General features: G+C 46.3%; 1 protein-coding gene across 5 annotated transcripts in view; it reads right to left on the reverse strand.

Moving 5' to 3' along the window:
* The window catches only part of LOC119444827 (uncharacterized), a 186,969-nt gene that overhangs the window by 5,171 nt on the left and 156,375 nt on the right, over window positions 1-25,423 (reverse strand). For 2 of the 5 annotated variants that reach the window (XM_049663680.1, XM_049663682.1), the window contains exon 7: window positions 3,702-4,463. In XM_049663680.1, the coding sequence (XP_049519637.1) occupies window positions 3,702-4,463 (762 nt within the window). Of the gene's footprint in view, window positions 1-3,701; window positions 4,746-12,954; window positions 13,160-14,311; window positions 14,461-17,377; window positions 17,522-21,218; window positions 21,571-25,423 lie in introns of those variants that run through there. The other 3 variants (XM_049663679.1, XM_049663683.1, XM_049663681.1) reach the window with 3 other exon arrangements.

The following is a 25,423-nucleotide window of genomic DNA, read 5'->3' on the forward strand; positions in this document are numbered from 1 at the left end:
CTTGCGGAGCGCTTACGGGAATGTTCTGGAGGCAATGTTTTGATGTTTAATTTTCGCACATGTTTGTATCGCTTGGTTTCCGGCGTTCCTCTTCAAGTGTCAGGGATATTTCTCATTTGCAATGCCTATCTCTAAGTCTCTGGCAGCATTATGTTATTGGCACTTTTGTGATCTGAGAAGCTGCCTGACCAAGTTGCCTATCAAGATGAACATTCCATCTCTGGATTCTGCTTGCGTGGAATTTATTTTACCATATATTTTTCAATCCAGCTAGAAAGTACTGGCTTTCTATCTTGAATCCGGTGGCCCCAGAAGCAGGTGCTGGCAAGCAGGCCATATTACCTCCTGCTAATCAGTTTTATTCTTTTTAATTATAATCGTGGCATTGTGCCTGCTAGTCATTTTCCGAGTGTTAACACCCTTTTCTCGTCACTTTTGTTTTAGTGAAGTTTAATTTTCAAGGATCTGTTTTTATTTATTTTTTAGATCCACGTTTAACCTTTTTGTATACAGCTAGAACTTGTAATGAATATTTTTATACATGTGCCTGGCGGGGCGCTGATCATTTTTGTAATAAAGCTGTATGAGTTGTATAAATAAAAAGTAACATTGGTATGACATTGAGTTTCCCTGGTGGGCTTTACCTAGTGCTTACTGAACTCACTATTTTTCATTTAGCCATTGCAGGATTTGTAATGATGCATAATGATCAAAATGCAGATTTACAATTTTGTTAGCACAGTTTGTGCATTTTGATGAGTGCTAGAACTATATATAAAAGTTGACAGTCACTTTAGCGAACACTGAAGAGGATGAAGGCAGAAGCCTGCGCACTCACGAAGCATTAATTAAATTATTTGTCATTCTCATTCGCATGCGTTGTTACTTCTATTGTTTTCTCCTACCCAAGTTGTGGGCTCGAGTGCCTTAATTACCTGTGCCTTAATTAACTTCGTCATAATTAACACCAATGGTTGCGGGCTCTACTCCAACCAAAGGTTGAGGGTTTGAGTGCCTTAATTGTATTTTAATTAACTTTGTCTTAATTAACACCAAAAGTCGTGGGTTCGACTTCCACCAAAGGTCAACAGTTCGAGTGCCTTAATTAACTCTGCTGTAATTAACTTGCCTTAGTAACTTCGCTCTAATGAACACCCAAGGTAGGGGGTTCGACTCTCTACCTTCAACATGTCGATTGGAATCCAACTTGGAGATAACTTGGGGATGTGGCCGGTTCGCCCATATCTCCAAGTGGTTTCGACTCCCTACAAAGGCCGTGGGTTAGAGTGCCGTAATTGTCTCTATCTTAATGAACTGTGCCTTAATTCGCTTCAACCTAATTAACACCAAAGGTCGAAGGTTCAATCCCCAATTTTGGTGCCATTGAATTTTGGTGCTGCAACGCTGGACATCGGATTTTTCGACCATTGAGCCATCTAAGGATTTCACCTTAATAAGTGTTGCAATTTATATTTTCACATTCACACGTTTACACGTTAACAAAACATTTCAAGCAAAGTCACCAGCTACATGCCGACAATGGGGGTAACTGTGCCATTAGTGTGATTCAGCAGATGTACCATCGAGGACAAATTAAATGCGAACAGGGGAGCGTGTGGCCGAAGCATAACTAAAGGTATACGATGCATGTCGTCGGCCAGTCGTTGTGCACGTGCGTGGAGATGTAGTTCTCGAGGAAGAGTGCAGCGCTGCTCGCCCTATTGCGATAAACGTCACCCGTATTTTGTCCGAAAGTTGTTTTCTCATCTCTCCTCAGGCAGTGCCATACCGACCTGGCAGTACAGTGTTATGGTGACTAGCACCATCGCTACATCTGTAGTGTGATATAGCTAGCATTCACCCAGCTTGCTAACGTGCATTGCTTTGCTTTTGTTACCACCATCAAAGCTGCCAGTGTCTAATCGTAATTTTATTTATTTAATTAATTATTGGGTTTTACGTGCCAAAACCACGATCTGATTATGAGGCACGCCGTAGTGGGGGACTCCGGAAATTTAGACCACCTGGGGTTCTTTGATGTGCACCTAAATCTAAGTACACGGGTTTTTTCGCATTTCTAATTGTAATTTGAATAGCACGAAAACTGTATTGCATTGGATGCTCAACAACAGTGCTAGCCACCTTAAAAGTAATCACAGATAGGAATGGCACTGCAATGGCGGGGTGAGAATACAAGCTTCAAACAAAATACAGGTGACGTAATACGCACTAGGACAAGCAGCCCTGCACTCCACATCGAAACCACATGCATGTGTACAATGATCGCTGGCCGATGCCGCACACTGTGCTTTTAGTTACGCTTTGGCCACACACTCTGCTGTTCGCATTTCATTTGTATTCGATAGTACATGTGCTGTGGCACTCGCAGGTATGCAGCTCATTATAGCGTCAGCAGGAAATATCCAGTAGATGTTCTATGGACCTCCTGCATCCCCAAAAAAGTGGTCGCAGTTTCACCTGAAAGGCGAAGCATCAATTGCGATAGCAAACTTGTAGAGAGCTATACGGAGTAATGATATTAGCTTTATCAGCTGTATAAACTTGGACATGCAGCAGCATCGGCAACACGCAGAACTGTTGTCGACGCCATCGGCGTTTTGCCCGCGTTCGCTCAAAATGCGTGCGGCGTTGGTGACTGTTGCCGGAGCCTGTGATATAAATAGGCACTTGGTGCCGCAGCTAAACGTCGCCTCCCTTCCCTCCCCCTCCCCCACGGCTTCTCGCGCGTCGGAAGAAGGTGCGTTTGCTCTACATATATGGTGATTGTAAAGGAGAAAAGAGACGCCTACTTCTGCAGCCCTTAAGCGAGCACGGCGCGGAACGCGCGTTTGTTCTCCGCCGTGCGTTCACTCCCCGTGAAAGACGCGCCCCTCGCGCCCTTTCACTCGCACATACAGCGTTCGGCGCGCGGCGACGATTTCTTCTCCAAATGACGTCATACGGAACCTCACGGCGACGGCGACGCCGACGGCAGAAATCTGCTTTTGAGTGTCCATATAATTGCTATCGCAATAAAAGAACATCTATTAGATGTTACTTATGTCCAGCTGTGGCATCCTTTCAACGTTAGAGCAACGTGATCTGGATGGGACTTAGATTATCCATGGTACGTATTTGTAATGTTGTTTGGATAAATATAGATATCTATAGGATGTGTGCAATGTCTCAAACATGATGTTCTATGGACATCTATGGTACATTAATGGTTCACTGGGTAACGCGTTGTGGTTGGACATGGCGTCGCGATCAGGCCTCCGGTAACAGGCCTGTCGTGGCGTCGCGATCAGGCCTCCGGTTTCGTGAAAGTATAGTAAAGAATAATGCGTTTCCGGACAAGCTCTCTTAGATCGTGGCGCGGTAACTTGAAGGCAACTATATGTAAAGGTTCTGCTCACTGCTTGCAGGCGGGGAAAATAAGACCCGGCGCACAAAGGTAGATTGAGTGTTACGATTGCAGTGGAAAAGGACACCAGAGAAACGGTACGCAACGCGAGAAAATTGCGCAGATGCTAGAGGGAAAGAGCGGCCAACTGACGCTGAAAAGAGAGGGCGCGTGCAAGGGAATCGAAGGTGAGTAAAGTAGAGGTGATATAGCCGCCTCGTCACAGGCAGGCAGCCAGCTATAGTTATGGACGAAAATTTGTGTCGCATAAGCCATATATGTGCTGCTGCGCGCTCACCGGTGATCTTGGGGCACACCAGGTAAGCGAGGCCCATCACGAACCGGGTGACGCCCGACGAAAGTCCCAAGTTCTCCACTCCCAGCTGGTCGGCGAGCACGGGCACGAACAGCACGGCCACAGTGCCACTGGTGCAGCCCAACACCGCGCACATGAGCACTGTCACCGCGTAGCGGTCAGGTCGCATGGTGGGCAGCGAGGCGCACAGCGCGCCCGTGAGCATCGCGTTGGCGCTCATCAGCACGCGCCGGTCGCAGAAGGCCCGGTCCGACAGCGCGCCGGCCACGAGCCGGGCGCAGGCGTCGCCGATGGCGGACACCGAGAGAAACACTGCGCCGTCGCGGCGCGTGAAGCCCTTCTCGACCGCGAAGTCGACGAGGATCATCAGAACCAGCAGCGTGTAGACCGAGAAGGCGCACGTCACGGCCACCATGTAGAAGACGGGCGCCCGGAGGAAGCTCCAGTGCGACGAGTCCCCGCCATCGCCGTTGGCCTGCAGTGCGTTTGGTCCGGCCGACGTCTGGCGACAGAGGCCTTTGACCGCAGCGTCGACGGCGACGACTTCGGGACATCCGCTGACGACGACGACTTCTGGTTCGGACACAGACCACGGAGGTGCGACGGCACTATTGTTGCGAGTGCTACCGGTTTCGCCATGTTGAATGTTGTAGGCGCCGTCCAAGCTCGAGTACGAAGGAGTGTCGCCGTCGCCGCTTTGTTTTCTCTTGAGGAAGCGGAAGGAAATGCGCCCGAACTGTATAGGTTTAGGACAGGGAGGATACTCGCACGTGGTCGTCGTGCTGTTTGCGACAGCTGGAGTGCGTCCGTCGGAGATTTCGCGTGTAGACACGCCGACGATGTCCGCTCGGTTGTCGGGGGAAGACCCGTTCGCGTAAGAGACGAAATCCTCGCAGCTTTTCAAAATCGACGTGCTCTTGGGCGAAGGTTTCGACCGCACGTCCTTGAGCTTGGTGCCGCTCAGTTCGGCGCCGGCGGACGTGCCGGCGTCGATTACGGTCTTGTCGGTATCATTAATCGCCGCCACTATAAGGGAAAAGAAGGGAACCATTTATAATTCTCAGCAGCTGCGGCATACATCTGCGTTTATATTTACACGTAATACTTGCACACGATTTTTACTTTGGGCGCCAAAACTAATGATGCGTTCACGACGCCCAATCCTGGCGATCGATAGGTCATGTCGTGACCCTGGTTCTGGACAGATCACGAAAGCTATATACGTATGACGCGGAACGGCAAGCACTGACGGCTCTGTTGGCTTGCTCTTTTACTGTGCGGTCTCGTTCAGGTGTGCACCTTTAACGATAAGTGTCCGTGGCTGGCATGATAATGATGACATCCAAAGTGTCGCGGTGCAAAGACGAAAAGAAACGGCCAGACGACGTCAGCTGGTGTCGTTCGTTCACTCCAACGTCGCGACCGCGTTCACAGGCGGGGCAGGCGAGCAGGGACACATACACAAACCTGCTGGACTGTCACCACTGCGCATTTAACATTGTTCTCCAGCTATTCCGATTATTGCCGAAGGTTCAGCCAGACAATACTTAGAAGGTGTAAGTGCGTGTGTTTGACTCGCGATGTGTAGAGGCTTGTATTAGATATTATTATTCATTGGGACATTGGCCCTGCTAAGGCAACCATTACGGGCGTGACCCTGTGCGCATGCGTAGCTGCTCCGCGGGCTCGCACCGCGGCCACAGAACCGACACAAGTCTTTCACTCTTCCTTAATTTCCGCGCAACCCCGTGTCGTCTCGTTTCGCTGAAGGCAACATCGATCATCAGGTCTTAACATTGTGATGCTAATTTTCATGGTTTTGGCTCGTAAAACCACAGTATTTAATATTTTTCAGTTACTTGTTCATATGCGGTGTATTCTTTGGATGGTAGTTTTCGAGCGCTGTAAAATGTTCAACTAAGCTGTACTGTAACAAAAGAAAAAGAAATCAGCAGCCCCTCCCCTGTCGAGAAAATGCGGGTAAGCGAAGCTTGTCGTGTATTTCTTCGGTGTTCCTCGGAACGAATTGCACTGACGAGTACCACGTTCTGCTCGAACCACAACCGGTCAGACGCACTGCAGCTGGCTCCGAAGGTTGACAAACTCGCGTTGAAACCTGACCGTCACACCGGGGAAGTTGGCGCTAGCGTTGCCGAGGCGTGTACCACCGTAGTCGAGTTCCTGGAGGGCAAGACGACGCTGACGTTTGGCATCAACATTGCGCTCCAGCAACTAGGGGTCCGCGGCTTGTTGCTGACGTTTCGCCTGGGCTTCGGAAGAGAGAGAGAGATTGTGGTTGTGATTACACTAGATTCGGCACGTCGACGACGAGCCCTTTCCCGAGCGAGTTCGCGGCGCCGTTGCTCAAACGCAACCTGCTCCTCGGCGGAACGCACCACGCACTGTCTTCCCATCCAGACCTCTGGACGCCGAGACTGATCTGAGGCGAGGGAAGCCAGGCGGAGCGCGCGCCAACCCCCTTTCCTTTCCTGTCCCTCCCCGCGACACACCAAACGATCCTGATTGGTCGTGCGCGTCACGTGATCCGACGCCGGCGGAGCTGGAACAGCTGCTCTACTGTGGGAGCCGGGTTTTTGCGTGACCACAACGCCACCGAAACTTGTGAGCCAATACAAGCTTCGCTTGAAAAAAAGAGGAAGAGTATACGAAAGGGGTAAATGTGACTCCGTAAACGGAGTGTACTTGCTTTTCAAGCATATGAATCTTTCTTGAGAGTACTTTGCTTGTTCATGGTAAATAAAGACTGTCACTCTCCGGAAGAGAGCAATTCAGTTTATAAGTTGAAAAGGTGCACTCGACAAGGACTCGGCAAGTTCAGTCCGCGAAATCGACTTTGACAGAGCGTGCACTGCGGCATCTTTGGCCAGGGTGCCTCCGAGTCTTGTGCTGCTGTCACGTTGATTCGGCAAGCTGTATATAGTTATAAGGCACAGTTCAGAAGCTTATATTTCTTCCACCGTGCTCAGAGGCATGTTTTGTAGCAGCGTTGCGGCCAAGCCCTCGCAAACGTTCTCGCTCGCTGTCGCTGTGAAAAGCCGATGGTTGTTCGACCGAGGTAGCCAATGTGCTCTGCTAGAGTGAACGAGAGCTGTTATAGCCTGCCTCTTAAACTGAAAACGGCTCCGGATTTGGCTCTTGCTGTAAAACGGATTGGAGAAACCACCCGAAGTCAGTATAGTAATGTAGTCCACCAGTTATTATATAGTCCGCTAAGTTTGCCATGACGCTTTCGTAAGGTTCGTAAGGTATAAGCGTGGCATGTTTCGGGGATTTTCGTTCGTAAGCATCGAAATACTCTGTAGACTCTATCGCTGTTTGCAGATAAAAGTCCCGGCGGTTTTCAGTTACGTCTAAAAACTGCGCAAGTATAAGAATGTCGCCTATAAGTGCTAGAATTTTATCAAGACCGACCCAACAAAATGTATGCTGCTGTAGACTCGTCCATGCACAAGGACCTCTCATAATGAAGGCGTCTGACCTCCGCAATGACCGGGCGTCTAACTTAGCACGTGAGTTCAACAGGGCTAGCTCTGACTTCAAGCTGATCGTGAACATGAACTAAAGAATGAAAGAAAAATGACGTAAGTGTTGGACTAAAAATCCGTTTTCCGTTCGATTAATTAAGGTCTTGATGGAATATTGGGATTCGAACAACGCATGTGTGTGAATGTGCGAAATTTATTCGAATACGAAATGAGTACTTATTGGACTCATATTTGATTTAAGGATTCAATTTCTTCCGATATTCGTCTTTTCAAAGATTATGTGGAAACTCCATTGGAATTGTCAAAGTATGCGTAAGCATACCCCTATCTCAGTTGGCCCAGCCGCAAATTTTAAGTTGGTTCAGCCGCAAATTTCCAGTTGGCCCAACCCGAAATTTCAGTTGGCCCACCCAAAATTTCAAGTTGACCCGCCTCAAATTTCAAGTTGGCCCAACGCGAAATTTCAAGTTGGGCCGCCCCTAAATTTCAGTTGGCCTACCCCAAAATTTCAAGCTGGCCCACCCCTACTATGGCTTCCCCATGCATTTTCTATAGATAGAGACCTATGGTATATGGCACCAAAATCTATGGTGCCAACATGTGCTGATGCCATTAACTAAGGTCGTGGGTTCAAGTACCTTTGGTGTTGCTTAAGGGAAAGTTAATTAATGCACAGTAAATTAGGATCGAGTTAATCAAGGCACTCGAACTTACGACCTTTGGTGGGACCCCCGACCTATGGTGTTACTTAAAGCAAAGTTAATTAAGACACAGTTAATTAAGGCGCTTGAGCCCACGACCTTGGTGGGAGAAAACAATTGGAAGTAACAACGCATTTGAGTGAAAATGTCAAGTAACTTAATGTCTCGTGGGCACGCAGCCTTTCGCCTTCGTCCTCTTCAGCATATGCTAAAGTGACTGCCAACTTTTTTTTTTTTGTTTCAGTTATTCCTCATCACTTATAAAGCTACCGATCACCTACATTTACACTATTGTAACGATTAAAAGTCTTCGCAAATTACGCATTTCTGTGCACTTTTAGCATGACGCACAGATTTTGCTGGGGGTTGAAGTTAGTTTATTCTGGTAAAATGCATGTACAAAGGTGAGCATGTTATATACAGAAGGAGGTCCCATAGTGAAAACACTGTAGGTGGACCTCCTAGTAATATGTTACATGAAATGTGAAACTACTAAACAGCAAGAAAACTCATAAGACCAGTTACAATAAAATACGAGCAGTAACACAATTATTAACGATATAATTAGGCAAGTACAATACTTTCAGTGATTAAACAACTATAGTAAATCAATAAATAGTCATTACTCATCAAAAAACGATAAAGGACAGCTTATATCATTAGTAAAATTGTGTTATTGATTACGAATAAAACCACGAAGCAAACGTTTAAATGATCACACGAAAACAGCAGTTTTAATATTACAAGGCAAATAATTCCACAATTAAAACAAAACCAACTCTTTGGGTACCGTAGTTAGTGCGGACTTTTGGAAGTGAAAAATTGTTCTTAAGAGATAAACGTGTATTAAATGTATTGGTAAGGCCTTGCATGAAAACATATTTTTGGTGATGGTCTTTAATTGCTCGATATGAAATATGTAAAAATTTAATTTCACCAGATTAGTAATACAGAGTATGTTAAGATCGCGGTACAGTTCTGTAACAAGTGATGGGCGATTACTCTCAGTAATAATACGGATGTTTTGATTTTGTACATGTAACGAAGAAAGATGAGGGTGATATGCTTCACCCTAGGAAGTTATGCAATAATTTAGATGGCTATAAATGAATGCGTGTATAGAGCACGGTATAGAGTAACCAGAGTATGTAAATCAAAATAACACCCATCTTTGAGTAGAATACGAATCCCGTAAGAAGTTTTTCTTTGTAGTTCATAGATATGCAAGTTAAATTTTAAGCGTGAGCCAAGCTTAACACCAAGGAATGAACAGTGGTTGGAGGGATAAATAGCTTGCAATTGAATAAAGATTGACATAACCTGATAGTCATTATTGGACCTATAACTGAAGATTAAAAGCTTAGATTTGGAAGAATTAATTGAAAGTTTGTTTTTAGCACACCAAGTACATATATGTAAGATCAGCATTAAGGGTCGTTATAAGACTGTTTAAACAGTTACCCGAAGATAAAAGAGGGGTATCATCGGCATATAGGATGCATTCTGTTGGGGAAGTTAGACATTTAGGTAGATCGTTAATATATCATAAAAATAAAAGTGGACCAACAATTGAGCCTTGTGGAACCCCAATGTTGATTATTCTGTTAGAAGAAATGCTAGAAATGTATAATATTTGCTCACGATCAGATAAGTAACATTGAAAGAGGCTTAGAAGGGTTCCTTCAATGTCATAAGAAGCAAGTTTAGAGAGTAAAATAGCATGACTAATTGTATAAACAGCGTTAACAAAGTCTAAAAAAAAAAATAGAACCAATGTAGTTATCTTTCTCAGTTTCGGTTTTGCGTTTATCAGTGAAGTAAATACGAGCAAGGTTAGTTGATGACCCGTGACGCAATCCAAATTGTTTAGGGTGAAACAAGTTAAATCTTTCGAGATAGCTAGACAGACGAATGTGGATTAGTTTTTCAATAACTTTACTAACTAATGGAAGAACAAAAATTGATCTTTAATTGGAAATTAGTGACTTATCACCATTTTTAAATAGCGGGATTACCTTACTTACTTTTAACGCGCTGAGAAATATACCAGTTTGAAAATTTAGATTAATTATCAAGACGAGCACAATCGCAATGAAATCAGCAACCAATTATGTGGTTAGCATGAATATTATCTACACCAGCTCCAGAGCTGTAGTTCCCTGTGCTTGTATACTTATGACGGTCGTCTCAAATACATTTTACGACGTCTTCGCAGAGCATGTTAGGTTGATTATTACTTTCTTTACCTCTTTAGGAGTTGTGGGAAAAATAAAAAATGAATGACGGCAATGAACAAGTTCCTTTGGGGGAACAGATGGAACTGGAATGTTGGAGGAGAAGTATTCACTGAATGCGTTAGCGATGTCGACTGGGGTAGATATAATGGATCCTTCGTGAGTAATATTAGTTATAGTAGGATTTATAGGTTTACTGAGAAAAGAATTTAGTCAAACGGCACTATTTTTTTATGTCAGAACCACGTACTCGCCAAAGAATGCTTACGCTTTAAAACCAACACGTATTCGAAACGATGGCTCTTACACCCTGTAACAAAGTATCTGCCAAGAAAAATAACTCTGCTATGTTGCTAAATGACATGGAGGAAAAGAAAACTAAGGAGAGGCCCTGACGTCACTCTTCGTGAAACTCAGTGACGCCGGAAGTTGACATTGATCCGCCGTCTTGTCGGGGCAGATTCTCCTCTCTTTACATTTCTCGCCTTCGGCGCGCAACCAAGCGGGCTGCGTGAATGTGCGTGCACCGTATATAGTGATCCGACCAATGGATCCAATCGCGGTGTATACCATCGCGATACGTTGCCAAAGTCATTTTGTCCGAGTATTGTGCTCTGGCGTTGAAAGGAATTCATAATGAACACCGCAAGTTAGACTGTGGGGCCGGTCCTCCGCCACTTTTGCCGGCCGCTCTGAAAATAAATCTGTGCATTCTCACTTCACTGCAAGAATGCGCAGGCGATGACCGGCAACACGCACATCACGACCTATGGCTAGCCCATCTGCAGTTTATGATAACAATTAAACACGTATGCAGGTCGTGGCTTTGTAAGAATCGTTTTGCTTTATTGAACATGCAAGTTTTGGGCGGCCGGGAACCGCGGAGATGTGACGATGCCACAACGCGCCGACGAAGAGGACAGTAATGGAGAGCGTCATTACGCATTTAAATACGCTGACGGCGGCCTGAGGTATATTGTTCTCTGGGTGAGTGAAGCTTCATGGAAACAAAGTTCTGTGGTGCCGAACAGTAAGCGCATATGCGTGCGGCTGGCGCGTTGTAGTAGACTGGTAGACTGCGATGGCGAAGAGTCTTGTCATAGTTACCCCCCCCCCCCCCCCCCCCCACCATATACCACGCACACGGTGAACCAAGTTTATGCTGCGATGAGTTCGCACGGTTGATTTCATACTATCGATAGTTTTTTTACCATTGATAGTTCGATAGTGACTCAACCATCGATAGTATTGATAGTAGTATCGATATTTCTGCATCACTAGGTACGAGACCTACGGGGCAGCACACGCATGAGCACACACCACCATATAACAAACCCGCATTGTGCCCCGACAGCATGGCCGCTACAGCGAAAATTACCACGTGACTTCCTCCACACCTTTCTCCTAGCGAGCGGAGGGGCTAGGGACTCTCCTCAGTTTTCTTCCTTCCTCCATGCTAAATGGCCAAAAGTTCCTGTTCGGTACCTTGTCCCAAGCCGCTTTTCCTCGAATATTCGTATTCGACTCGAAAATTGCGCTGCTCAAACACGTCTGCTTCAAGAATTAAAATTGTCACGAATAGAGCTTCTAATTTATCTTGTTTTCATCAAAGCAGACTTTTGCCGCCCGTTTCTGTGTTTTAGCATGCGTCATTTTAGCATCAGTTTTACCTTACAGACTGACATAAGCTTACACCAGCAGTAAAGCGAGCCACCAACTAAGTGTCCTCGCAAATATAATAATCTTAGCCGCAGCCATCGGCGCATGTATGCTTGTGAAACGGGAATACGAATTCGGGTAATTTGGTAACTCCTGTCAGTTACAAGATTTTAACCGTATGAATGTGACAAATAATTGTGATTTATAAGTAAAGCACCAATATAGCACAATTGTGCTCGTCATGCACTCATAAATTGTTTCCTGTTAAGACAAACAAGGAATGTGCATTTCTTCCGGTCTCAGCTATAAATGAAGCGGAATAATTACAGATCTCACCTTTTTATTGTGTTTAGTAAACCTCTATACAATAGTGTAGACGTTACGCAGGCTGTTTAATTGCTGTAGTCTCTGTCTTGCTGCTTGCCAAAGCCTGTGGCCATACTTCAAAAGCATTAATTGATTGAATGCGTTATTGGTGCGTGACGCGTTTGCTTGTGCCTCATAACGCAGTAACCTCAACATTTTGCGCTGGTTAGCACCGCGCATAATTGTCGAACAGTCAACAAAAGAAAGCAAACAAGGGTCATACCATTTCACTCAAATGAAAGCACAGCTCAAATTGCCGAAAAATGAGAGGGCGGTGGGATGAGAGGATGGCTGCTTTCCCGAGCGCTCCATCTGGAGGATACGGGGCTGGTTTCTAAGCTGTAAATGCGCAGCCTGCCTGCCGCTCTCGGCAATGTGTGCTGCGACCGTGACAAAGTTATTTTTTTTCTTCATTCCTCATTATGTCCCCCTTAATTCCTTTCCACAAGGCACTGAGACATATACCCTAAAGGGTTGCAGAAGAGACCGCCTCTTCCTCTCTGCAATGACTCTCACAACATGTAAACATGTAAATCATAAAGACCACAACGAAAACGGGCGAAAGAGTCAAAGTAAGTTGTAACTTCGTCGCGCGAAAACAAAGGCCGAGAGAGAAGGGAAACGACTTACACATCTGCATCGTCATTTGCTTCCGCGCTACGAAGTTACATCATGGAATGCCAACTTACCCGATCCTTAACACTGTTAAGCCAAAGGAATTTAAGCTATTAGTTGTAACAGAAATAAAAGTAAGAAAAGGTGAGTGTACCTCGTTCCGAACGCTCCAAATTCGTGGCTGATCCTCGCCGCCGCTCTTCGTTGCCGGATGTGTTAGCTGCCGCTGTCGCGGACGAGATCTTGGCACGCGCGGATTTAGATGCCTCCCAGGGAGGCACCTTCAAGATGATGCACGCTGACAGTGCGTTGAGCATAAGACCGCCCGTGATGAGGAAGGCGCCTGTGAAGCCGTACTCCTGCGCAGGATTGGGAGGGACCGCATGAAGGAAGAACAGACGAAATTGTGGAACGAGCTCAGGGTTACCAGTTCCGCTTATTTTATGCGGGACTTACCAAGTCAAGGTGAAAAACTAGAGACCTTCCGGAGCCCGTACGGGTTCCTTGGCCGCACTTGCTCGCACTAGGGTGGCACTAAGGAACCAGCAAGGGCTCCGCAATGTCTCTGCGTTTTCACCTTGACTTGCTTAATGACCGCAGCTTCTTCATTCATTATGGCACCTGACCAGAGGAATGTTCTTCATAACCTTAATTGATTACTAAGCAGGACTACTGGTGAGTTGATACATATAGTAAGTTGTTGAGTGAGAAGAGAGATGACACTTGCGCGAAGCTTTTTTTTATGCGATTAGCATTTGTAGCAACATCGACGTCGAAGAGCACGAGGAAAACGGCGGCTGGCTTGGCACAGGCCATTGCAGCGAAGCGAACGCGTGGCGCATGTCACGAGCAGCCCGTGCGAGGCTCCTTGGCGATTTTATCCGCCGAGGCGAATGACCGTCAGCTAGGCCTTTTGTTCTGTAAAAATCTACTTCTGTTTCTTGTGGCTCGTCGTCATCACTAACGTTGCACGCCACACATTCTCAGGATACTTCAGACGCTTTCTGGTGTCTTTCGGTGTCTTTAAGCGTTTTCTCGCTAACTTGAGTCACTGGGTGGTCCATGGTCAAATGGGTAGAGAACATCGGGCTGCAGTGCTGAGAGAACCGGATTCGAAACCAACCGTCGGACCAACTTGGGTCACCGAATACGTAACTCTGCATACGTGTCGCTCGTAGATGTCAAAAGAACAAAACAAAAAAACAAAAAGACCCAGCGGATTCCACGCGCTGTGGGAACCGGTTAAAGCGGAAATTTCATTGGTGTTTGCGAAGACCGGCCGCTTTTCCTGCTTAGCGATCATTTGAAAGTAGAGACCACACGGTGGGCAGTTGGACACATTTTCACTGGGAACCACGTCGCTCGACGTAAACTTTAACGTTTCACAACGGGCTCTGAACCTATTTCTTGAGCTTACAGGTACGCTTTTGTCTTTTAATTTCTGTTCATATCGTATAAGCAAGAGGAATTACTGTACGAAAGCGGGCCTCGGCTCGCGAGTAAGACCTTACATGCAGCAGGAGGTGCAGGATCTGCGGGAAAGCGAACCCGGCCAATGTGCCACCCGTGTAGTAGATGCCGTTGCCCGAGCCTCGATATCGCTTGAAGTACTTGCCGATGATCACGTCGTTCGTAGACATCCCGATGCCGTTGCCGATACCTACAATGGCGAGAGACCTCGTGAACAAGATTTTGGCAAATATGACGATCGGGCGCACGTACGACGTAAGCGCGAAACGTGTTGAAAGCGGTATACTAAGGCTACTGATTGAAAGAGATATAAACATAGTTTGAAGGAAGGGGCGGGACGCGAAATCGAAAAAAAGTAATGGAAAATTGTTGGGCCAGTTGGTTATGCGGTACAGTTAACGTAATATTATCCTTAATAAAAAGAAATGTGAAGAAGGGCAGACCAGATGCTATAAATTTCAGAAAAACGTCTGGACAAGAAGTTGGACTTATATAAAGATTAAAAAATGAGAAAGAGGTCATAATTAAAGATATTGTTAAGTGAGTGAATGAATCAGTCAGTGATTACGGATGTGTATGGCCTAAATGGGCAAAGCGAGAGTAACCAGAAAATTGGCAGACAGTCTGAGACAGAGGTTGTATAGAGGCACCGACGGCATAGTTCTTAGACATGTATGCAAGCATACTCTCTGTAGTAATGCAGGAGGCCTAATGGTATACCTTCGTGGCTTCTTTGTCTATGGGGGCGAGCCAGACAGCACAAGAGATGACGGGCAGGACCTCCATAGGGGCATGCAGTGCTCTATGAATCAGAGGGTGTACTATCGCGCTCAGTATGAACTACAACACACGCTCACAGGTTGGATAGTGGCGCGAACCAGTGCGGTGTTCCCGACTTAATGGGAGAGAGTTACGTTGTTGTTGCTTCGAGAATCGCCCTTTCTCTCGCCCTCTTCCAGCGTTTCACGTGCCAACTCCTGGTCTGACGGAAACGGTCAGGACGATGAAATATCGCAGTTAAGAAGGAGCGAGTTCCCGGCGATGTTTATATTGCGATTCCACGCAGAAAGAGAGAAAGGACAAATTAGGCATTGAGCGGTAATGCAGAAACTGTGTGACGGCGCATCGAGGGGCGTTAAATCAAACTTTAAATTCCGGGGTGACGGCAGTTCTCACTTCCTGAAACATAAACGACGCACAGCTCGCACAAAAGCCGGGGAGCCACCGGTTAGTTGTGACCATTATCGCGGACACGACTTCCTCCTCCCCTCTCTACCAAGCGTAGGGTAGCAAACCGGATCTTCCCCTCTGGGTAACCTCCCTGCCTTTCGCCTTTCTTCTGTCTCTCTCTTTTCGCGGAACAAATGTTTCCTCAAGCCTAGGATAGCTTGGCAGAGAGGGCGAAATCAGGCATGAAGGGGCGATGTTCGTAACAAGAACAGCGGAACCCTCTCCCTTTATGTCGGGAACAAGGCGCCAATCGGCGCTACTATCCAGCCTGGGAGAGCCCCGCGTTGTAGCTCATACCGAGCGCCATAGTACCAATTTCGTGACTTTCTAGAACATATTTATTTTACCTTAAGTTATCCACGATTAAAAAAAAGTTGATACTGTTCATGAATTATTAGCAAATTCATTCGAACTCACAGTATGCGCAGATTGGACAATTTAACTAAATTTTTCTCGTTAGTATGAATAAGTTTATTTTTCTGATAGAATGCAGTTCGCTGGTTACGCATAACAGGCAGGCAGTTCCTCGCAGTCATTCGTGCCAACACTATTTAACAATGAATTCAAGTGTTTGACGAAAACTCGTCTGGTCGGGATCAATCATAGTCAAAGGTAAAAACAGACGCCGACCACAAACATAAATAAAACAAAAACACGTTTCGGTACCCATACGGGAGCATTGTTCAAGTTTGTGAACAAGGCTCTCGTACGGGCACCGAAACGTCTTGTCATTAATTTTTTAGTCGGCGTCCATATTACCTTTAACTCTTTAATAATCTGTGAATGATCGGCTACAAGGACTCAACGATCACAATATTATCTTTTTTTACCCAAAGGAAACAATCGCTCATGACATTTATAGATGCAAAAGAGAGACGTGGAAGTTACTACCATGAGATATTCCCAGTAGCGAATTGCATAGAGAAACTGTAAGGTGTCCTTTATCTTTTGAAATCCAAGGTGCACTACAGATAAAGCGAGATTCTTTTGTGAGCGAAACCAAGGACACAAACTAAGAGCTATCTACGTCAGGCTAGGCAGCAGTTGAGCCACCGAAAACTGGACTGGTCTACGCTCGGTGGCAGCGTTTCCAAAAGCGGATACGCGTGAAGTGTAGATACAGGCAAGGCCACTTGGCAAAATGTCGGTACTGTTTCTGGCGTCGGCAAGGCTCGGCACGCTCGTCTGTAGGGCAGGAACTTATCGACGGCACACCCGGTGACAACGTGTTCCGGCAGCAGAACCGAACATACCTACGCCAGGCTCGGCGTATATCTATGTATGTTCGTAGATATAGGTACTGCTGGCAAACGTTTTGACAAACCGTTTGCACCAGTCTTGGCGTCGACAAGATCCGATGTACACGTTTACAGGACAATGACTTATCAACCACATAAATGGGGAGAACTCCTTCACGTAAGGCTCGGTGAAAGTATTACGACAGCCGCTCGATGAAAACGCACAAGGTTGTGAGTTTTGATTGAGCGGCTGTTGTATTACACATGAACTGGTTCTTCAAAGACCCCGAAGTCCAGCTGCAGAAACGCTGCCGCATGACTTGCGGCGTGGGCTCTGTGGCTATATGGCGTTCTTCTGGTGAACACGAGGTCGTGGGTTCGATTACCAGCCGCATTTTGATGAGGGGAAACTTAAAATATCGTGTACCGAGGCAGGTGGTCAAAATGTATCCGGAGCCTTCCACTACACGGCTTATGTACTTCATGACCCTCGCTTTTGTTGATTTTGAGCATCTTACATTCAAAAAGAATTTTACCACTTCACTTCTGCATCGCTTTTGTTGGTTTTATGCGCTTCTGCCACAGTGCGACGAACGCATAGTGACTATGCTTGCTCGTTTTGGAGAGTGAAATGCTTACCGCTGCAGATTCCAAGCAGCAGGAAGACGGCCGTCATGTCCCCAGCGAAGGCGCAGCCTATCGCGCTCACGGCCGTCACGAGGCTTCCCGTGAAAGACAACGCCATCAGCGGTACATGCTTCGTGAGGAAGCCGACGAGGGGACCTGCAGGTTCACGCAAACCACGCAACACGCATTCAATTCCATTCAGCTTTTTCTTATTTCCGAGGCCAGGATATATCATGGCCTCTGAGGTGGCTCACTATAGAATTTGAAACGGTGATCATGCGCTTCTAGACCTCAGAGCTGCCATTATATGCCCTATGTGAAGTCGAGGCTCTCCTTTCTCTCTTATTTCCCCTCTGTCTTTGAAGGAGAAAAAGTGGGTGCTGTGATGTAGCTGTCTAAACATTAAAAGAAACTCTTTAAAAAAGCCATGGAACATAAGTGAAAACATAAAGTCTTGCACGTAGTCTGAAGCTGAGACTGGACTATATGCAGACCTCAAGAACAGTTCGACATGCCGTATGAGAGCATCGCCATCAATAATTGAAATCAGTAGAAATATGCATTATTGAAAGGCCTCTCATAGGCGACATTGTGGGATATAAATGCGTCTCTGGAGTTCACTGTACTTAATATGCACAATTAAGAACTTGACAGATCAAACAGGGTTTTGCACATAAAAACATGAACCCAGTCGGAGGGAAGGAACTGTGGGCCATGCATGCCGTTACCGCTTGGCATAGGCTCCGGGTTCGTCACGTGTATACACAACAACTATCTGAAAGCACCAGCTTTAAATGTTTTGGTAGTGTATAAAACTCCATAAACATAGCATATCTTCAAGCCGTTCTTATGCCAGCAATTTTATCCCCTGCACAACCATTTATTTCAGGCCCCTAGACAGCCATTTCACTCCACCAGCCGAAAGACTACAGGGTGCTTCACGTAACTTGAGCCAAACATTAGAAATATGCAAATATCACGTAACTGGTTGGAACAAAGTTAATGTTTGCCGTCGCTTGGAGACACTCAAATTATTTATTGCATTCCGACTAATTAGGTAATTAGAATTAATAAATAATCAACTTCTATATTATTGTATGACTGACAAGTGTAAATTAGAAAATTGTAGAGCAACATGAAACACTTCCCATACAGCTTTCTGCTGCTCAATACGGGCTACATAAAAGTGTTTTTCCGAGCGTGAAAGAAGCCCGCGTGTACACGCTAAGTGCCTGGAGCGGCCAGTAGAGTAATTTAGCTCAAGGGTTAGAACTGTGCTATCTGCCAAAGGCAATTTTTAAACATTTGGGGAAGCTATAAAATCACCCCGTATAGTACTGAAGGTGAAGCTTCTTTTTAATCATGAATGATGATTGACAGGGCTACAAGAAGAACTACTACATATCACGAAGGAAGTTTTCCTCTGGCAATTAAATGAAGCGCACAGCCGGAATACTAAGAAGAAATGCCCAGTAAAGTTGCAACGAAATAGAGCACAACAGAAACCATGCATTAGGTGCACTGCAGTAGAAAATGTTTTACAGCGCTGGAAACTCGTTTATCACCATATTTCTGTCCAAATCTGTTTTTTTTTAATTTCTAGAGTGCTGTATGATGTTAAAGCGACTTTAGAGGCTAACACTATATAACTTAGGCTGTTAAAGTATTCTTTCAAAACTTGTTGTTGATCAATTTGTCCCAAAATTATCATTACTGGAGAAGGCGAAGGTCAAATTGAAGTAAACTCGGATACAGAGAAGTGACGAAGCCGGCAACAGAAGCAGATGAGTGCGGAGAAAGAAGTGAACAAAATATGACCAGATCATGCATTGAGCGAGTTGCGTTGAGCTACAGGGTAATGAAGAAGTTTGCTACAGGAAATTGAAGTCGGCTACAGAGAAGCTACGAAGTCGGCAACAGATGCAGCCGAGCGTGGAGAAGGAAGTGAACGGACCAAAATAGGACCAGAGCGCGCATAGAGCGAGTTGCGTTGAGCTATAGAGAATTCAAGAAGTCGGCTACAGAGAAGTTGTGAAGTCAGCAACATATGCAGCCGAGCGCGGGGAAAGAAGTGAAGGGAACAAAATATGACCATAGCGTACATTAAGCCAGTTGCGTTGAGCTATAGAGAATTAAAGAAATCGGCTACAGAAAATTGACGAAGTCGGCTACTAGAAGTGATGAATAGGTCGCCAACAGAAGCTGCCGCGCGAGGAATATCGAGCTACAAGAAGTCAATGAGAAGTGAAGCTAAGACTTTTCCCTAAACACAAAAGAAAAATTAACTTATCACTGATGCATACATATGCGTGGGATGCGCCGATTATTATGATGCTATTTTTTTTTGAAGTTCACGCCCGGAACCCCATCACTAGGGCGTCAATGCGACGTGCTTCAAGAATTTTAAAATGTTCTCACATGTTCGGGCCCTTGTTGCGCAGGAGACGTTCTCGGAGTTTGCTACGTTGAGTATTCTTCTAGTGCAAAGAAATCCGTCATTAACGTTAAAATCGCGAGTACACGCTCCCAAACAAAATATATGACGCCGAGGCGAGCTATTGTGCAGAAACTAGGAATGACGTCGTCTTTCGTTTCTACGTCTTTTCTGGTTTGACGACTTTTCCCGGGGTAACAGTGGTCATTTTGATATCGCAAAATCGTTAAGCATCAACGAAAAACTACACCAACATTTATTTTCTATACGCTAGCGTTCAAATGGCGTAGATGTTCGTCTAGCTCACTTCAAAACTGACCAGCGTAGCCAGAAAAAAAATCACGGGCTCTCGGGTAAGTTTGAATCAAATTTTCGAGAGATCCCATTCCCGTCACTTCCATCAACAAGCCTTGATGTCGCTTAATTGAATGTTTCCTGACAAACTTGCCAGCACTGCTTCTGCTTTGGCATACGCACCGCCACGCGATTGCTCGTTGTTTCCCTGTGTCTAGACTGTGCTAAGAAACCCTACGCCTAGTCACGTAATGAACGCCGTATGACAAATTCACCACCATTGCAGATGCTCTGGCGTCCTCGCGTGGCTGCGGCTATTATTAGTCCGTTGTTCCCCTATGGACCATGGATATGATCTGCACAATCCCGAAAAACGTTTCGCCAGCCACTTTACTCTTCTAACGCTCATTTGGATGTCCTTATACTATAGGTACGAGCCACTTTTAAGGTTTTCCTTCAATACAAGTTCGTCTGAGGGAAATGGGTTGAAACGGCGGTAGCTTCAAGTCGGTTTGGTTTGGCAGTATGAACTGCAGAAATTCCGTATGTCAGCCCCTTTTATGGGCCAAGAAAGAAATTTTCTAGAGGATCGCTATAGTGTAGAGGCCTTTAATGCTAACCAAAAAAGATTCAGCATGCACTAGGGCAACCACGGCATACAACGACGCGACGGTGGCAGCGACGGTTGACAATAATAGCGAAGTAACAATGACAGTCGACAACGGCACGATGGCGTCGACGATGGCACGGCGACAACAACGTCGCGGACTCGCGGGATTGAATCGCAAGCGGGGACAAATGGCAGTATTTATAAAGCGAACGTAGCTATCTCTGCCACTTTCGTCCGTTTTCGTGGTTGGTCGGTGAACGGTGGTCGATGGTTGGTGGTCGAACTCGGCAATGAAAACGTTCGTTCGGTCGTTCGTTCGTTCGTTCGTTTGTTCGGGCTATTCGCTTACACTGACAGTAATCGTCGATTATTTTTGCACACATTTTTTATACTGGCTCCTTCTGATAACAAAGCATAATGATGAAAAACATGACTACGATGCACTTGTGACAGAGGGCACGAAATGTGCGAGAAATATACACTTAACAGCTAGTCTTCGGGAAGAGATGACTTACCGATCAGCCAGGCGATGCTGGTGCCGACGCTGAGCACCAAGCTGCTTTGTTCGCGTGTGGCGCCGAACGTGCTCACCAGGGCGACGTAGATGACTCCCGTGGAGCGACGGATGAGACTGCTCCACAGCAGGTTCCACCCGCAGGCGACAGCCACCAGCCAGGACCGCGGATCGTCCGGCGCCGGCGGCTGCCTTTGTCGCTCGCGCTGCTGCGGAGACTGTCGCAGCTGCTGACACTCCTGGCTTCCCTCCATGTCTAAATGGCTAAGCCGCATGCAGGTCACCGAGGCAGCAAGAAGTTTCTAAGGGTGACGGCAGGCCGTCATCTTCGTATAGTCTGCCGGTAGTCATGCGGGCCGAGGGTTCCTTGTGCTGCCCTCTGCGAGAGTCAAGCATCCAGGAGAAATCACTAAACTCGATGCTCCCGAATAAAATTTGCTTACTGGCCCTGTAACGGTGATAGAAACGCGCGTTATCTTTATTGGCCCACCCGTCTCAACGGGAACTCGTCTTCCGAACGAATGAAAACTGAACTGCGCGCTCTCGCGGCAGACCGACGTTACCGGCACCGTCCGAAGCCCATATAAGGTCGTTTCACTGTCAAATATGCCGTTTTAAAGCACGTACTCATTGAATGTTACAAATTCAGTGCATGTACCGAAGTCAGGTAATATACAAGCCATGCTTATAGGTCAAGCGTAAATAATGTCCAATCGAAATTTACTTGACATTTCAACCTTCACGATTCACTCACGCGAAGTACGTAGATTCAACACTCAGAATCACTGGTATGACCAGTGATTCTGTGTAAAACGGGCGTTGTAAGTCAACATTCAAGCTGCTGAAATGAGGATGTAGATTTGGATACGTAAAACAAATTGTGTACAAAAAGAAACAACAGCGCGGAAGCATAGGTTATATAAAAATGTCACAGTTTCGCCCTAAGGGCGAAGCAATGAATGCGATAGCAACACAGCAATGTCATACGAAGTAAGGTGAGCGGCTTTGGTAGCAATATGAATTGTAGTAAACATGAGCTGATTAAGTAAGCAGGTGTGCTGCGGCGTAAGTAGACCGACATGAAGAGAGACTCGATGACCACGAGAAGGCGCGTGTGAAACGGTGGTGTTGATGAGAAGCGCTTCCAGTGGGCAGCGCGTGCGAAGGGACACACCTGTAGCGCTGCACTGCCGATCCGGGCAGCATTGCATGTGTAGCGTGCGTTGGAAAATGTGGCCCGACTATTACTAACTGTGGTGTAAGCGCGCACAAACAAACATGAATAGATCACACTGAATGACTGCAGACAACGACTGTCAGAACGCTGACAGCAAGCTGCGGCGGCGAAGGTACGTGCGGTCTATCGCTTCAACGGAAACTGAGCGGCGAATGCACAGCGCATAAAGGTCAGAGCCGTGTGGATATAAGAGACGGTGCGAGCGAGCGACGAGCGCGGTTGTTGGCAGAGTAGAAATGCGCCCCCCTCCCCCCCCCCCCCCGCTCCCTCCGGCGCTCGCTTCCCGCTTCCTTGCTTGCGCGTGGAAGATTGAGTGCGTTCGCTCTCCGTGACAGCGTGCGTACCCCGCACGCTTCCGCTCGGGCATACGGCGCGCGGCGAAGATTTTATCTATACGGAACCTCACGGCGACGGCGACGACGACGACGACGGCGACGCCGACGGCAGAAATCCGGTGGAAGTGTCCATATAATTGCTATCGCAATAATAAGGGGACAAAGACGCACTATCGCTGTGTTTGTGTCCCCCTACGGTGTTCCGTGTTTTCGCGCTCCTTTATATTTCCGTTTCCAGAAATGCCGTATGCACAGGATTCAAAAGAACTACAGCCGAGGAATGTTCAGATCAGCAGACATATAAGCAACGTTTGAAGAGAGGAGAAGAAAATTGTTTGGCCGTGGACCCAAGCGGCGACGGCATCCACGGCCGCCTATTCTCGTGCTTAATATATATATATATATATATATATATATATATATATATATATATATATATATATATATATCTTTGTTTAAGTACTCGCGCGACGTGGGGTTGCGTCGCATCGCGCTGCGACCGTCGCCGCGATTTTACAAAATGTTTGTTAGGTCAGAAAAATAAACAGTACGCACTGATACTCACTCACAATATATATATATATATATATATATATATATATATATATATATATGTGTGTGTGTGTGTGTGTGTGTGTGTGTGTGTGTGTGTGTGTGTGTGTGTGTGTGTGCATATATTTCACGTGGGGCTCACTTGGACTCAGTCTGACCAAAGTTATGCTCGGGTTTAAATTCGGGCTCAAGCCTGCCAAAGTTCTACACAGCTGGGATAACTCAGGCTAGCGTGATGTACATCTTCCAATATAACTCAATCATGTCATACGTGGCAGCATATGTATAGGCAAACTCGCTCACGAGTCAACTCACTGCGAAACTCACGGGTCGTAAATTCGTAAGGAAGCACTCACGACTAGCCCTGGCGGTAAAAGGAAGCGAGGTTGGTCTAAGATGAAGTTGCAGGACAATATACGAAGGGACATTTGAACGTGAAATCTGCGAAGGAAGATTGGGAATGCGCAAACGAAATGCAGCAATGTCAATTATTTATTTATCTGTTCAGTCAATTTGTCAATGGCACATATTAGACAACCGATAGTCTGTTCTAAAATTGGAGAATCGTCCACTATCAGAACAAAATGTTCTAGGCTATAGTGCTCCCAAAGAAACTCCGCGCAGAACGCTTTATTCACGGTACTGAGGTTCCTGCGGTCTACTGGCCTTCGTGATAGACTTTAAGAACGCCGCCCGCTACCGCTCCGTAGTCTACGCGGTTACTTGGTTTGTGCTCGTCTCTCTCTCTCTCTCTCCAATTCCGCTTTCTTTCTCTTTTAAAGACGATAGTCTTTCTTGGGGAACTTAAACGCTAAAAATTTGGTCTGTCTGTCTGTCTGTCTGTCTGTCTGTTTGCCTGTCTGTCACCCGATGCAACCACCCGGCTAGAGTTGGACCACTTGCTTACCGCCCACACTACTTAAACTGGTACGGCTGTTCATACTTGTGAACGTTATCGATCACAAAGTAAATATTACGCATATCTGAGGCGCAACATCACTAGGTAAGTATTAGGAGGTGTGTTCCTTTAATAGAAAATACATAGATACGTAACTCTAAAGACCCTAGTTTCTTAAGCTGCGCTGAAAATGCCATGCTATGCGCGCCGACGAACGACGTTCCCCGACTGCGCGCCGACGATCGTCCCTCTGCCATGGAGGAAGGAAACCCTCTGCACAAGCTCATGTTTCCCGATGTATTGCCAGATGGCGTCCATGTCTCACGCAGCGCCTCCTCAATTTTATCAATGCCAGCCAGATGCGGCCGATTCAACATGAAGGAAGCGCTGTCTGAGGCAGGGCAAAACATAAATGGCCGCTTGATGAAATAATGCGGTAAAATGAAATCTGTTCAAACAAACCTTCATGCCAGGACGGAAATGGTACGAGAACAGCATCACGGGTGGCCGTGGATCAGACCAGCACACATGTAGTACGGCCGGCAGAAGACTATCGTCTTTCGACGACATTTGCAGCGAAGCACGCAGATACGCGGCAAATTTTTTATCCCCCTACCACTTCCACCAAGTGCAGGGTAGAAACCAGAACAGCCTGTGGTTAACCTCGATCCCTGCCTTTTTGTGCATACTTTCTTTCTCTCTTCGAGAATTTCTCCCATACTGCCATAAAGCTTCCGTAGGCTCTCCCACAGAAGACAATAATTTGAACATTTCTCCAACAAAGTTAAAGAATACGAGTATTTATGACACGATAATAATCGATGTAAGCGAAGCTTTTGAGCTGTTTGCTTTGATTGACGATAATTAGCTGTGATGTTCACGGCGAATGTGTAATTTTTTCAGCGTGTAGTGCATTACGAGAACGGTGAGTTGATGTTAGACGTTACCTTGCGTGCACCACTGCTATTTGTCTGCGTAGTGTGCAGAAAACACAGCGAGACGTGTTTGCTTGAGTCGTTGTTGTGCGCCATTGTTCATAGCCTCCGAGAAGGTTGGCAATGCCTCACGCGGCACGTCGCATCGTGGCCGAAGTTTATTTAATATATGGGGCTGCACGCGCCCCGACCACAATCGCAATTATGAGGCACGCCGTAGTGGCGGACTGTGCATTAATTTTGACCCCC

The sequence above is a fragment of the Dermacentor silvarum genome, chromosome 3 (genome assembly GCF_013339745.2).
Source record: "Dermacentor silvarum isolate Dsil-2018 chromosome 3, BIME_Dsil_1.4, whole genome shotgun sequence".
NCBI lineage: Eukaryota > Metazoa > Arthropoda > Arachnida > Ixodida > Ixodidae > Dermacentor > Dermacentor silvarum.